Below are 15696 nucleotides of genomic sequence, written 5' to 3'. Positions count from 1 at the left end.
ATCTGTTCTAGTGAACATTCTGTGTGACTTTGGACAAATGACTTAGTCCATATTCTTTAAAATGAATGAGTTTTGCTATATCCTCTTATATGCCTTTTCGCCATAGCTATAAAAATTCTTCTGAAAGAATATATTAGAGAAGATAATTTATAAACTCTGCCATCATTTTCAGTATCTAGCTACAAACTGGGGAATAACCGATTTCTGTCTATCTCACTTTCCTGAATTGAGTCCTGTGTCTGGAAGACTCAGACGTGTTACCTCTTTTTCTTTAGGAAGATCACACACCCATTTTCCTCTCCCTTACGCCTGGATGTCCTTACTTTACATTCTTTCTTCTGTGTGTAGAAAGTGAGGTTAAGATATAATTCGCTTTAATTTCTTCTTTTTCCTTCTGTTCTCTTTTATCTCAGATCTATCATTTTTCCTGGTACTCATTATATGAATATTACTAGTGATGCTACTTAGGAAAATTCATTCGTGTATTTATCCAGCTGAGGCCATACATATGTTATTTCTGGATTACCAGCTTATTTCTGTATATTCTTAACCCCTTACTTTCAGTATTCTAAGGTGGTCGGTTGTTTCCACAGAGGGTAGAGTAAAAACCTGGTATTCAATTGCTTGAAATTAGGTAGGCACAGTTGGGTACTGTTTATATCTAACCCGTAGTTTGAATCTTTGACAATAATAACTACATCTGCATACTGTTAAAATAAAAAATTGTTTTTTAGGAATCAAGACTGTACAAATATCTCAGAGCTCTCTAATACTTCTGAAAATGATGAGCAAAATGCCGAGGATTTGGTATGAAATTTGTTAATCGTATAATGATTTTTGTTACTTTCAAGTGGTAATTTGAAAATAATGAGTGACGTAGAAAATGTTGATTACCCGTATCAATTCTTGTTGTAGTCTAGTGAACTATGAAAGTAGGGTACTTGATAAAATATTTTTTGTAATTTTCTAGATGGTCAGTGATGTCATTCGTTTTAGCCAATAATTGATATCATATCAAAAAAGATATGTCTAAATGAATAACTTAGGTGTGGAATAGATTCTCTTTCTAAATTTTAGCTAGAGAAAAGTGCATTAAAGAAGTACCTTGGAAATATTTTTGGTAAAACCAATATCTGAGAGTTGGATTTAATTGTAATTAAAAATTAATAACTTACATGCTCAGAGTACCCTAAAGTTCTTCACTTAAAGATGGTCCCAGAGTGTAAGTAAAGGCACATGTCAGTGACGTGGTGGTGGTGTACTTCACTACGGAATCAGGCTGTCAGGTGGAGTTGCAGGAAAGATCATCTTTAAAAACAGTATAGTATTAATTTCTACACACTTTCGTTGTAGTTCACTGATTTCATGCTAATTTATATTGGAGTAAAAAGGAGTACATAATATGTGATTTAGGTGAATAAGAAAACATGTAGAGTACGAAATCCAGGAACTTCAGGAGACTCTGTGTTTCTGGGGTTTGTGGATAGAGATAAAACAAATTTAACGCTACTTTTTCATAGCTATATTTTGGAATTATTGTAAGACCTAATGTCTTTGATATGTTTTTAAAATTAAGATTATTATGTTTCTAATGAGAATATTAACACTTAAGGTGCTCTCTTGATTTTTATTCCTAGGATGATAGTGATCTTCCTAAAACATCTTCTGGAAGAAGGAGAGTAAGTTAAAATCCACCTAAGATGTTAGGTGTTATCTTTTGAAAGTTACATTGATATAGATGTGAGGTATTTTGTAAGAGAAAGGGGAGCAGGCACCAGAAGGTAACTAGTTAGGTAAGGTTTAGTGGAAGAGTTGGGATTTGAACTGTGTTCTCAGGAGGTGGTGTTAGAGGAAGACATTCAGAAAGTGGGGAATATTACCATGAGGGCACTGGCCTGCCTGGCGTAGAGGTTGAATGTTGGAGTGAGCAAAAGTGGCCGTGTCTGGCTGTTATGGTGGGGGCAGATGATGGCGATATTGAAAACCAAGGTTTTCATTTAAAGTAGAGAATCAATCGTGCAGCCAAAACAAATAAATTTTAAGCAGTGAGAGGATATAAAGGAAGAGAGTTAGGAGTTCATTGAAGAATTTAGGAGTGAAGGATGGGAACCTGGTCGAGGACAGTGTTTGCTCGGAATAAAGAGGAAGGGAAGAACATGAGTCCTTTTTAGGGGGAAATTACTAGCATTTGGTTACTGAACTTTTTTTTTTTTTAATGAGGATTAGTTTGGGGGTTATGTGTAGGAATAAATTTTGGATATTGGGTAGTTGGAATTGTTTGTCACAAGCAAACTCTTAAAGTTCTAATGTAATACATTAAGTAAAAGTAAAGATTATTAATTTGAAAGTGCTCAAAATGTTAACATTTATAATTTCATCCAAATGCTGCTTAAATTTAAGCTTTTTATAACATTAATTTTCATAATATGCTTGCCCCAAATAACATTGAAAGGTTAGACTTGAATCATTGCCCTCTGATTGTCATTTTCATAGAAGTCTCTCGTGTTTAGTATCTGTTTGAATTTGTAAGCAAATCATAAATCCAGTGGCTTAAACAACAAGAATATTAGGTTACGGTTCTGAGTTTGAAGTTTGACATGGGGTCTCACTGTGCTAAAATCAAGGTGTCAACATGGCTGTGTCCCTTTGTTTCCTTGTATTTTCCAGCTTCTAGAGGGTCATGCCCTCTCTTCCATCTTCAGGCCAGCAGTGTAACCATCTTCCAGGCTCTGCCTCTGACCCTCTGCCTCCCTCTTATCAAGACCCTTGTGGTTACATGGGGCCCACTCTGATCATCCAGGACAGTCTCCCCATCTCAAATCACATCTGCAGAGTCCTTTCATGTGTTAAGTGACACAGTCACAGGTTCTTGGGATTAGGATGTAGACATCTTTGAGCTGTTACTCTGCCTTCCACATTATCCAATGTGATACTTCAAATTCTATGAAAATATTTTCTAAAATTGAGAGTTAAGTGGTGGAATGAAAAATGTTTCTGGAGTAACAGACATGACATTATTGAATTTTACAGGAAGGTGGATTTTTTCAAAGTAGAAACTCAAATACCATACCATAGTATAACTATTCCAAGACTGAAAAAGCTTTTAATATTTTGAATGTATTTTTAGGTCCATGATTGGAAAAAAAGGAGCATCAAAGCAACCAACTATGTTGAAAGCAACTGGAAGAAACAGTGTAAGGAACTAGTGAACTTAATTTTTCAATGCGAAGATTCTGAACCATTTAGACAACCTGTTGATTTGGTTGAATATCCAGTAAGTTGCCATTGTTGAAATGTTTGGGGCTTGTCTTATTTTGTGTAGAGGAGATCAGGTTAGAGATATTTAAATTAAACTTGTAAAGAGTAGGATGTCTAGACTTTGTGTTAGCTTTCCTCTTACTAATGAGTCAGTTGTAGAAGAGTTATGTTGCGATGGTGGGATTCTGCACGGTTATCTAGTATCTGTGTAGTTTCAGCCCCAGGAAAACTATAAAGTGTAAAAAGTGTCTTTCTTCACTCCAGTAATAGGGGAATGGAAAATGACCTTTCAAAAAAAGTCTGATTATAAAGCACAGATATGCTTAGAATGCTTGGAAATTACAGAAGGCTGTAAAGAAGGAAATAAAAACTATTCCATATACTTCTACCATGTATAACATTTTTGGTTTATTTCTTACCTTGGCTCTGTCTGGGCCTTCTTTAAAAAAAAATTAATAATTCTTAAGATCTTATTAGTTTTTTTTCCTTCTATCATTTTGAATATTTTAGAGATCTGATGACTTACATTTCAAAAAGCAAGAATTGAACCTGTGAACTAATTATTGTTTTTTCAAACCTAGGACTACCGAGATATTATCGATACTCCAATGGATTTTGGAACAGTAAGGGAAACGTTAGAAGCGGAAAATTATGATAGCCCTTTGGAATTCTGCAAAGACATCCGATTGATATTTAGCAATGCAAAAGCATATACACCAAACAAAAGATCAAAGGTAATTTCAGAGTAGTTTCTGTAAATAAATGAGCATGCATGATCTGTATAGATAATTTTCCACTCGCTGGTAAAGGTTGGAACGTTAAAGATAAGTGAGTAGAGTGGGACTATTAAGAACAGAGCTTCTGCCACTGCCCAGATATCTGCTGTTGCTACCTTACAACAGTTAATGTTTGTCTTTCTTAAAATTTTATAAACAAATGAGGAACGGTGGGAGTGAGGGCATCAGTGAAAAGGGGACATTTACATTTGATAAGTAGACTGAGGAAAATCTATAATTTTATACATATGGGAATCTTGAAAAATGGGTTGGAAACTTACTGATAGAGACTGGAAGAATAAGAAAAGGAAACTCAGAAGGTAGGGGTGGGACTGACTCTAATGGTATACTAATATTTGGGATCCAAAGAAGGAGCCCGTGAGCTATGTGATTATTTAAAAATACACATATGGAGTACATTACTGAGTTTTTGTTAAAATGTCATATGTCGGATAAGTTTTCAAAACGTGTTGAAGCATAATAAATATACAAAAGCACATTTACTCTCAATTTTCACAGCATCACAAACCCCCTTGTAGAATGTGCTGGGTAATTAAAAAAAAAAAAACAGCAATAATTTGAGAAGTAAGATTTTAAAATAAAGCAGTTGTTTGATGCTATAGCAATTTCTCTGTCATCAGTGACTATCACTGCGAATTAATCACTTTACCTTAATTTCACTTTTTCCTCTTATTATCAGACTCCTCCCAAATTATTAATTCTCCTCTCAATTTGAGAACTCTTTCATTGCATTCAATATCCAAATTGCTTATTGGATCAGTTTAACATTCAAATCTAACATTTTTCAAGCTTGTGTTACCAACAATATTCAGCAGTTGTGAGACTTTCCAGAAAAAAGATAAATTTCATTCATGTCTTTTTTCCCTTTTGTTTAAAATACATGTTTCGAGGATTCATACCATACAACTCACCATTTAAAGTGTATAATTTAATGGGTTTTAGTATATTACATTATCAAAATTTCAAAATTGGTTACATATATATAACATTAAATGTATCATTTTAACTATTTTAAGTGTACAATTCACTGGCATTAATTACATTCACAATGTTATTCAATCATCACTGCTATCTATTTCCAAAACTTCCGTCCTTCCAAACAAGCTCTGTGATCATTAAGCAATCACTCCACATTCTCCCTTTCCCTCCCTCAGCCTTTGTTAGCCTCTAATCTACTTTCTTCTTTATGCATTTGCCTATTCTAGATATTTCATATAAATTGAATAATACAATATTTGTCCATTTCTGTCTAGCTTATTTCACTTATTGCAGTGTCTTAAAGGTTCATCTGTGTTGCAACATGTATGAAAACTTTATTTTTTTCATGGCTGAATAGTATTCCATTGTATGGGTTAGGTATGTGACTTTTTGTTTATCCATTTATCTCGATGTACATGTGAGTTGTGTTTACTTTTTAGCTATTGTGATTAATGCTGCAGTGAATATTGGAATACAAGTATCTGTAAGAGTTCTTGTTCTCAATTTTCTTGCGTGTACTTATAAGAGTGGGATTGCTGTTCATAGGGCAATGGTATGTTTAGATATTTCAGGAACCACCAAACTGTATTCTATGATGGTCGCAGCATTTTACATTCCCACCAGCAGTGTATGAGGATTCCAATTTCTCCACATCCTGGCCAACATTTATTCTTTTTTTCTTTTTTCTTTTAATTGTGGCCATCAATTAGTAGTGTGAAGCATTACTTCATTGTGGTTTTGACTTGCATTTCTCTTCTGATGTATTATAAATTGTACCTGGGATTTATTTTAATCTGATATGGTAAGACATGCACATATGCAAATGATTGTCACGAAGGAAGAAGGTTATGCTCACAGATCCCTAGAAACAAGGAGGCATGACACACCATGGAATGGACCAGCATTGGTCAGCAGGCAGAGGGGAAGGCAGGGGAGATCATGGCTCAGAGCATATAGTATTGGGGTTTTCGCAGAAGGCAAGGCAGGGCAAAAAGAATAATTCTGGGAGCTTTGGCCTCCAGGAACACTCTCTAGATGTCTGGTTCCTAGTTCCTGGCCCTGGGGTAATTTAGGATGGGGGAATATTGACTTGGTATGTGAAAGTTTTATAAAGATAGGAATATGAACTCTGGATTGATTGTTTCGTATATCAAAGGTGTGCGTGTAAGAGAGTCCTTTGCTGTCTAGGAATTAGCTAGTGATGGGAGGAGCAGTTTCTCCAGGATCAAGTCTCCAAAGGCCAGAGCATCAAGAATATAGCAAATAGGAAAATACAGTCAGTACACTAATGATGTTGTGTATCTTTTCATCTGCTTATTGGCCACTTGTATATTTTCTTGGGAGAAATATATTCAGGTGCTTTGCCCATTTTGGATTTTTTTTGTCTTTTTGTGGTTGAATTGTGGGAATTTGTTAATATATTCTGGATATTAAACCCTTGTCAGATAAATGTTTTCCGAATATTTTATTCTGTACATTGTCTGACTTATTGATAATGTCTTTTGATGTGTGGAAGTTTTTCATTTTGATGAGGTCCAATTAATATTTTTTTTCTTTGGTTTCTTGTGCTTTTGGTTTCACATCTAAGAATTCATTGTCAAATTCAGTATCATGAAGATTCACTCTATGTGTTCTAAGAATTTTGTGATCTAGCTCTTATATTTAAGTTGTTGATCCATATTTAGTTATATTTATGTGTGGTGTAAGGTAGAGGGTCCAATTCATTCTTTCGGCATGTTGAAATACATTTGTCCCAGCACCATCTGTTAAAGAGACTGTTCTTTCCCCATTGAAAGAATTTGGCACCCTTTTTGAAAATCAGTTGGCCATAGACATATGGGTTTATCTTGAACTCAGTTCTATGCTGTTGGTCTGTATGTGTTTGCCTATATGTCCATCTGTTTGTCAGTACCACATGTTTTATTTACTGTAACTTTGTAGTAAGTTTTGAAATCAGGGAATATAAGTCCTCCCACTTTGTTCTTTTTCAAGATAATGGCTATTCAGGTTCCCTTGCAGTTCATTGTGAATTTGGGAATGGCTTTTGCCATTTCTGAAAAAGTCCTTTGAATTTTTAATAGAAATTGTGTTGAATATGTAGAGTGCTTGTGTGATATTGACGTCTTGACAACGTTAAGTCTTTCTATTTCTTTAAAATGGTCTAATTTCTTGCAGCAAGGTTTTGTAATTTTCAGTGACAAGTCTTACACCTCCTTGATTAAATTTATTCCCAGATAGTTTATTGTTTTAGATGCTCCTTGAAATGCAGTTGTTTTCATTTCTTTTTCTGATTGTTAATTGTTGGTGTATAGAAACACAACTGATTCTCGTGTGTTGTTCTTGTACCCTGTAATTTTTCATTTATTAGCCCTGATAGCTTTTTTGTGGAATCTTTGAGTGTTCCTATATATGGAATCATGCCATGTGTGAATAGTTTTACTTCTACCTTTTCATTTGGGATGATTTTATTTTTCTTTTCTAGTTGCTCCTGCTAGAATTTAAAGTACAGTGTTGAATAGCAGTGGCAGTGGAAGCAGGCATCGCTATCTTATTCCTGATCTCAGGGAAGGATTTTCAGTCTTTATCGTGTGTGATGGTCACTGAGTTTTTATACATGCCCTTTTACATGTTGAGCTGATAATTTTAGCAACCATTTTTGTTAAATGTTTATTTTAAATTCAAGTATATTATTGAATTTTACATAAAAGCTAATGAAAAAACATGGAAACAGTAATAAGATAATCAAGTTTCAAACTTAATATGATTAAGGAAAAAAAATCACTTGTTACAGTTGGTGACTTATGGTAGACTCCAGGTTTGAAGGAAAAGAATAAATTTGATATGTACACAAAATATTGGAAATGTTAAAGATAGTAAGGATCATACCAGAGGGTACTAATTGTGTGTGTGTGCGTGCGCGCGTGTGTGTGTGTTTGTTTAGATGTATATGTGAAGCATATAGGAAATTCATTTATCTCATACTTCTGTTTTATGGTTCTTTAGTATTAGTCTCTTCACCCTCTTTTAGCATGCATCAGAGTGATAGGTGTTTAGCTTTTGAATATTAGACTTTTGCACTTATTTTCAGAATGATTACAGACAAATAAAGAGTACTTGTAAATACATAGCTGTATGAAAAGTTACTTATAGTGGCACCAAACATCACAGTGCTGTTCTTTTAAATATTTGATGTTATTTAATTATGAAATGGTTAAAACGTAATTTTTGTATGAAAGCTCTAGGGCCTATTTTCTTCTACTGGATGATGCAAGGTATCCTTTTCTCTGCAATTCAAATTTAGATCTACAGGCATCAAGGCAGTAAAACTGCAAGTTGAGACTGTTGTAAAAGTGCTGTGTTTTCCTGCCCCAAGGCGACACTGCTCTTTCGCTGCTGAAGTAGCAGTCCAACCAACTTTAGGAAAAAGGGACATTTGGGGGGTCTGTACATGTAGATGTGAAAATGGGAGCAGCCAAGATGTTTCCTGTTTCTTGCAGAAGTCACTGAAGCAAAGAGGTGCGGGAAGTTAAGTAACAGCCATTATCTGTAACAGTGATATAATAGGTTGCAAGTAACTTCAGTGATTGCAGTCTTTTTTTGGAAAAATATTTTAAAAGATATTTTGTGGTTATAGTTTTGTTTTCATATCCTTGCAGATTTATAGTATGACCTTGAGATTGTCTGCCTTATTTGAAGAAAAAATGAAGAAAATCTCCTCTGATTTTAAAATTGGTCAAAAATTCAATGAAAAACTTCGAAGAAGCCAAAGGTTTAAGAGACGGCAAAATTGTAACCGTGTTAACCAGGCTAACAAAAGTATCAGGTAAATTGGTTATTGCAGGCTTTGTATGCAATTTTGTAAAATTTTCAGGTTGTGATAAAACCTTTGATTTTATTATGTTAAAAAACTTTAATCATTTTAGAGTACAGTATATCCAGAAAAGAATAGTTATTTTTTGTTTGGCTTGAAAGCATTCTGTGTGTTTAGAGCTGTTGTGTTGATTTGGAATTACATAAGTTTATAAGCATTTAATGAAAATCATCAATTTAAAAAAGTTTACAAAGGATTAAAGTATTACTTTTTGCATAAGAAACTTTTATAATGCGCAGAATAAAGTGATTACTATGTACTGCCATTGAGCATTTGATTGGGTATGAGAAAATGTCCATTAGGTATATGTACCATTATTTTTACTGAGAATTAGTTGTAAAGAAGAAATATAAAATGCAGAATTTATTCTCTTATTATCAGTAATTGAATATTAATTTATATTCTGTCTTCTTTGACTATGTAGCTTATATTAATATTAAACTTACAGGTATTTTAAAATGTTGGAATGTGAAAATTGAGTTATTCAGTGTTTAGTTTGTTTCTATGTACACTTTGAATGTGGGTTTCTTCATAGTTGTTCTTGGGATGACACTATACATCTCAATCTTTTCTACTTGGGATTAATACTATTTAATCCCCATAGATATAACTATGTTGTAGTTTAGTTCCCTACCCCCCTTACTTATGCTATTATTGTCATACAGATTATAGCTTTAAATGTTATGTTTTATGCAGTTGTCTTTTAAATTAGTTAAGAAAACCATTTATACTGTTACTTATATTTGCCTACATAATTACCTTTTCCAGTGGTCTTTATTTCTTCTTCTGGTTTTGAGTTACCCTCTAGTGTCATTTCTTTGCAGCCTGAAGTCCTTTAGTATACCTTGTAAGGCAGATGTGCTAGCAATTCTGTTAGTCTTTGTTTATCTGGGAATGTCTTAATTTCACATTCAGTATTTAAGACTGGTTTTGCTGGATCTAGAATTCTTAGTTAACAGTGTTTTTCTTTCAGTATTTTGAATATTTCGTTCCACTGCCCTCTGGCCTCCATTGTTTCTGATGAGAAGTTAGCTATTAATTATTGAGTTCCTCTCCCTTGTACCTACAGAGTTGTTTTTCTCTTGCTGCTTTCACAATTTTCTTTGTCTTTACCTGGCAACTAAATATGCGTGTAGGTGTGGATTTCTTTGAGTTTATCCTCCTTGGATTTGTCTAGCTTTGTGGATGTGTAATGTTTTTCATCAAGTTTGGGTGGTTTTCAGCAATTAATTCTTCTAGTATTTTTTTTCCCCTGCCTTTTTCTTCTCCTGGAGTACCCATTATACATATTCTGATATGATTAATGGGCTCTCACAGATCTCTGATGCTCTGTTATTATTAAATTTTTTTCCCTTTCTGTTCCTCAGACTGGATAATTTTTATTGACTGACCGACTTTCAAATACCGATTTTTGTACCAGCTCACATCTGCCTTTGGGCCCATCTCGTGAATATTTATTTCAGTTTTACTTTTAAACTGCAGAATTTCTGTTTGGTTTGTTGTTTTTTATAATTCTGTCCCTTTACTGATATCCTCTGATATCATAATTTCCTTTAATTCTCTAGACATGAGTTTGTTTAGTTCTTCAGTCATATTTGTAATTGACTTAAATATCTTGTCAAAAGTTTATAAATAAAACGAGTGAATCACCGAAGTAGTACTTAGTAAAAGTTTATTGTAAACCGCTAAAGACACTTGTAAACCTAGAGCACTCAGACTAAAACATGGAACGTGGCTTAGAGGTATGTTGTTACAAAGCAGCTTATGTAGTATGAAAGTGGTGGCTGTTTTTCACGGTGATTGGTTTTAGAATTAGAATTTTCTAATTCTAATGAGAATTTTACACTGCGCATCTGAAATTAGAATTTTCAGTGGTTACCTTATGTCAGTCAGCCATGGGAAACAGTTCAAGTTTTGCTTATGATTTCCGGAGCATAAGCAAGAAATGACCCAAGTCAGGTTAGTCTTGCGTAATAAGCTAAATTAAGCCTTATTTGTATGACTTAACAGATTTTGTCTGCTTAGAGAATTTTCAGGGCTTGTCTCTGATTTTAACAATCTGGGTCCTCTCAGGGACAGTTTCTATTGATTGCATTTTTTCCTGTATATGGACAAATTTTCCTGTTTCTTTGTATATCTCGTAATTTTTTGTTAAACTGAACATACTTAATAATATACGGTGGCAACACTGGGAATCGTAACTGTCCCGGCTTCTGATGTTAACATATTGTAGCACCTCTGGATTCTGGTGCTCTTCCCTCCGTGGTGGAGGTTATTGCCGATGTCGTTTAGTGAACTGATTAGACCAGCTTCTGTAAAGTCTGTCTACCCTGCAGTGTTTGGTCACTGAAGTCTCTGCTGAAAATTAAAAAAAAAAACAACGAAAAACAAAAAAAACAATCCAGCCTGTTTTTCAGCTGCCTTCCTTGGCTCAGCATAGCTCAGTGGTCAGAAATTTATGCTTAAACATCTTGGGTAAGGCTTCCACCATTTTCTGAAGGGCATCTGTGTATGAGGTAGGGGCAAACTTCATTTTTTGCTTATATTTTACTAGGCAAAGAGTTTCAGGGTCAGCCAAGGCCGAGTAATAACTGGGTTCTCTCCAGTCTTTCTTGAATATGTATGGAACCTTCCACATCCCCCAGGAAAATGTTTCAGACTCCTACGGTTGTCTTATTCTCTCAATCTCTTCTCTTAAATCTCTGGCTCAATTCCTTTCTTGATGAAACCCATTATAATTGCCAGCAGTGTTTTCAGTGCTCCTGGGCACGCATCTTTTCTGTGGAGCTCCCTGTCAGGTCCTTGCTCTCCACCTGCCAATCCTGATCCTCAGGGCTGTCGTGCCGTAGAATCGGGGTGTGTGTATGTGACGGGGAGCATCCCTAAGACAAAATGCCAAAGATGCCACTGTTTTTACTTAGAGTTAGAAGTTTCTCTTAAACACTTTTTAGTTTGCCGGGTGCCTTTAATTACTTTCCGGAATCTGAAATGGTTGTTTTGGGTTATGTTGCCAGTCTTATTTTTGCTTTTTGGGAGAGATGATTTGCTGAAGTCCTCATTTGCCTCCCTGCCCCATGTTTAGAATAAGAAACCTCATTGAAACAGATGAACATACACATTAGGTGAATGACCTGTTCAGCTGCTTTGCAACCTGTAATTCAAGTACATACATTACACAGTACGATGGCGTCCTCTCCCGTCTCTTTTTCCTAACTTTTCATTTCGAAATATTTTCAAAATTACAGAAAAGTTGAAAAATAATTCAAAGAACTCCTGCATACTCTTTACTTGGATTCACCAGTTGCTCACATTATGCCACAGTTACTTTATTTTTGCTTTAACATTCTGTTAATTTTTTTTTCTTTGAAATCATTCAAAAATATTTTTGCCATCATACACCTTTCCCCCTAAATACTTGGTGTAGATTTTCTAGGAACAAGGTTCTAACTGCACCTGATGTGTATTTTTGTAGTTGACTCAATAATGTTCTTAGGGCAAATTTTTTTTCTCTAACCTAGATCGTGCATTTTTTTGGAATTTTATTTTCATAGTCTTTTTGATTGACATTTTTAAAGACTATGGGTCTTTTATTTTACAAAATGACCCTCAGTTTGGGTTTGTTATTGTATTAAGTTTTAAAAATTTTTAAGTATTTTTAAAAACTAGTTTTTCTCGAACCAAGAATCTAACGGTTCAGAAGAATCTAGGAAAAAAGGGAAAGTTTTCACTCTTGAGGTATTATGACCTTGTCTACTGTTAAAAACTAGGCTTATGACAGGTTTAAGCATGTAATTATCTTTTTGTATTTTTTGGTTACCCTCCAGTAGATAGTAATGGAGGTTAAACTTTTGATCTGACATAAACAATTACTGATTTAAAGAATTGTGGTTATCTTTTAGCCCAAACACCATAGATACTAAAAGCTCATTTATCTTTTGTTATAAAGGAAAAAAAGGATTATCTTCCACACGAACATTACCCAGATCTATATTGTAAATCAAAGTTCCATGATTTCCCCCCATAATTCATGGCTCAGGGGCCAAATGTGGTGAACTAGCACTTAGACGAAAACAGTTTGGTCTTAGGAAAAAAATAGCTTGTTCTGATCTCTTTTTTACCTCTCTGTTCTTTCTGTTCAGGTTTTGTTGATTTCTTCCTCTTAATTTCATACTACATTTAGAGACATATAAATAGACTAGAGAGAACGTTGGGCCTTGTTGAGACTCAGATTCATAATGTGGAAATGCTCATATTATGTAGATGTTGGCTCCCTTAGCATTTAGTCCAAAGAACCTAAGATATTCAATATGATTTTTGTAACTCTGTTACTTGGATCATTTGTTTATTACTCCAATTTATAATAATCGATGTCAAATTTAAAGTAAGAAAATAGTAATAGTAATCTATGCCAGAATAAGATGTTAATAATGAATATTTTAATGTTTTGATCTAAAATTATTCTCAGATTAAGTAATGATACACTTACTTTTATTTAGGCATTTTCTGTTTTATTAAATATGTTTCCTTTGTTCATATCTTTGACCAGAAATATCAAGCAGAAGCGTGTAAAGTCTCAGACAAGGGTAATTCCCGAGTCAGCAGGTTCTCCTGCCCAGTCTACCTCAAGTCGGGCAGCTTACTCTGCAGGCCGCAAGACAAGTGCTAGTGTCTCTTCGGGTGTTACTTCTGGTGACTCTTCAGATTCTACAGGATCATCAGAAAGAACGAGAAGAATTAGACCTGTCACCATAACAAATGGTTCAACATTATCTGGTGAGAAGTAGAACATTATGTTTATCAACTGTTGACCACTCATGAGTATGACGCTGCTAGTTGCTCTGGGTTTAGAAGCAGGAATAAATAAGACATGATCTTCACACTGAAGGAACTTAACATTCCATATAAGAGTCAAAAGTAATATACATGGAACAGTTAGAAATATGTTTGATAAGTACTGTTCTTTGCAAATGGTGCGGCCACGTTTTATGCAAATTTGAATCCTCCATATTTTAAATAATGTGATATAAATATCACACTGTGTGTGTAAAGTGTGACATTTTTGTCTTTCTTTTAAGTTAAAGTCACGGAACTAATGTAAGTTTAAAGCTGATGACCTAATAAATTATAACCTGTTTTTGTTATTGCCATTTAGTAGTATAACTAGCAGATGCTAATCCTTCGTTAGCATTGTGCAACTGAGGCTGTGGTGTTTCTGTGCATTGCTCTGAGTGATTTTGCTGACTTGTGATGGTAGTATGCTACAGCTGTAACTTAAAGTAACGGATCAAACAGATAGAATGCAGCCACGTTCTAGAGACTGGCAGGCCGTGCAGCAGAGGTGTTTGGAATGCTTGATTGGGTCCCTTGTTAAGTAAGGGAGTCGCATGCTGGAATTCTGTTTCAGGAAGATTGATCAGGTTGGCAGTGATTTGCAGAGAAGGGGTCGAATCTGGAAACAGTTGGTGTGTCGGGTAGTGGAATAGAGTAGGAACAGTTCAAAGTGGAGAAATAGCAATTTCAAAAGAAGAAACAGTTTGGCGACTGATACTTTCCTATCACAGCCACTCTCTTCTGTGACATGGAGTTGGGTTTTGTTATGGAGTAAAATTTTGTCTTTTAACAATGTTCCCACTCATTCTGAAGACGTTTTCATTCTATAAAGGCATGTAAGAAGTAAGTCTGGATGAAGGAACAGGAAATTTGGGTTTCCTGTCTTGTGCTTACATGGGACATGCACTCATTTACGGGGTATTGGGATGTGTCCTGTTCTCTACTATTTAAATTATTCTTTCTTTCTTTTTTTTTAAATAAGCATGTAGAGATGACCTTTCTTGAGCTGAAAGCATGTATGGTACAACTATGCTGTTAGGAAGGGCTACTAGAGAGAGACTTAAAAGTACGTCTGTTGAAATGCTAGACTTGAAGTGTTTTCTCTATAGGAAATGCCTGTTTTATATAATGGAAGTAGATAATGGGGCTAATTAAATTTTTAAATGAAAGTTTGTTTATTAAATATATGAACTGTATTTTCTGAATCCAAACTAGGATTAATATGTTGCTTTCAGAAATAAGAGAACAAATTTGATTTGGAATACTGATTATGTTTTTGTGAATACCAAAATTTTATCAGACAATAACTAAGTATTTTAGGAATCTGCTTTAAGTTATGGAATATATGCGTATGTGTTTAAATATAGGAAATATATGTAATGAACTGTTGATACTTTATTTTCCTTAGAAAGTGAAATAGAAGATTCCTTAGGTACATCTTCATCATCTTCAGCTTCACATAGTTCTGAGGAAAGCAAAGAGAGTCCAAGAGCTCGTGAATCCTCCGTACGTGGTAGGCTGGCCAGAAGCAGCAACCTGAGGGTGACTAGAACCAGAGCTGCTCAAAGGAGGACGGGTAAGAGCCCCTCAGTGGTGCTTTGGAGGAGTGTGCAAGAGCACCCAAAAGCTAAACGTTGAGTGGCTTGTTGATGCAGTGCATCTACATATGATTAAGTGTCCTTTAGGCCTTTTTTACAAAATTGAGCTGTAATTGACATAGAACATTATATTATTTTAGGTGTACAATATAATGATTTGATATTTGTATACATTGTAAAATGACCACAGTCTAGTTATCATCCATCACTATATATAGTTATAAAAATTTATTTTTTTTCTTATGATGAGAACTTTTAAGACTTTCTTAGCAGCCCGCAAATATGCAACAGTGTTGACTATAGTCACCATGCTATGTATTACACCCCCTTGATTTATTTTAAAACTGGAAGTTTATGCCTTTTG

At 34.7% G+C, this 15696-nt stretch overlaps 1 protein-coding gene across 2 annotated transcripts in view; it reads left to right on the top strand.

Moving 5' to 3' along the window:
* BRWD1 (bromodomain and WD repeat domain containing 1) overlaps nucleotides 1-15696 on the top strand; it is a 92596-nt gene that overhangs the window by 66027 nt on the left and 10873 nt on the right. For both annotated transcript variants that reach the window (XM_039857691.1, XM_039857692.1), the window contains 7 exons: nucleotides 735-807; nucleotides 1638-1679; nucleotides 3128-3274; nucleotides 3840-3992; nucleotides 8690-8856; nucleotides 13451-13677; nucleotides 15143-15310. In XM_039857691.1, the coding sequence (XP_039713625.1) occupies nucleotides 735-807; nucleotides 1638-1679; nucleotides 3128-3274; nucleotides 3840-3992; nucleotides 8690-8856; nucleotides 13451-13677; nucleotides 15143-15310 (977 nt within the window). The remainder of the gene's footprint in view (nucleotides 1-734; nucleotides 808-1637; nucleotides 1680-3127; nucleotides 3275-3839; nucleotides 3993-8689; nucleotides 8857-13450; nucleotides 13678-15142; nucleotides 15311-15696) is intronic.

This window comes from Pteropus medius, unplaced genomic scaffold (assembly GCF_902729225.1).
Source record: "Pteropus medius unplaced genomic scaffold, Ma_sr-lr_union100, whole genome shotgun sequence".
NCBI classification, from domain to species: Eukaryota; Metazoa; Chordata; class Mammalia; order Chiroptera; family Pteropodidae; genus Pteropus; species Pteropus medius.
Note: the sequence above shows the minus strand (reverse complement) of the source record. Positions and strands in the feature narration are given on the sequence as shown.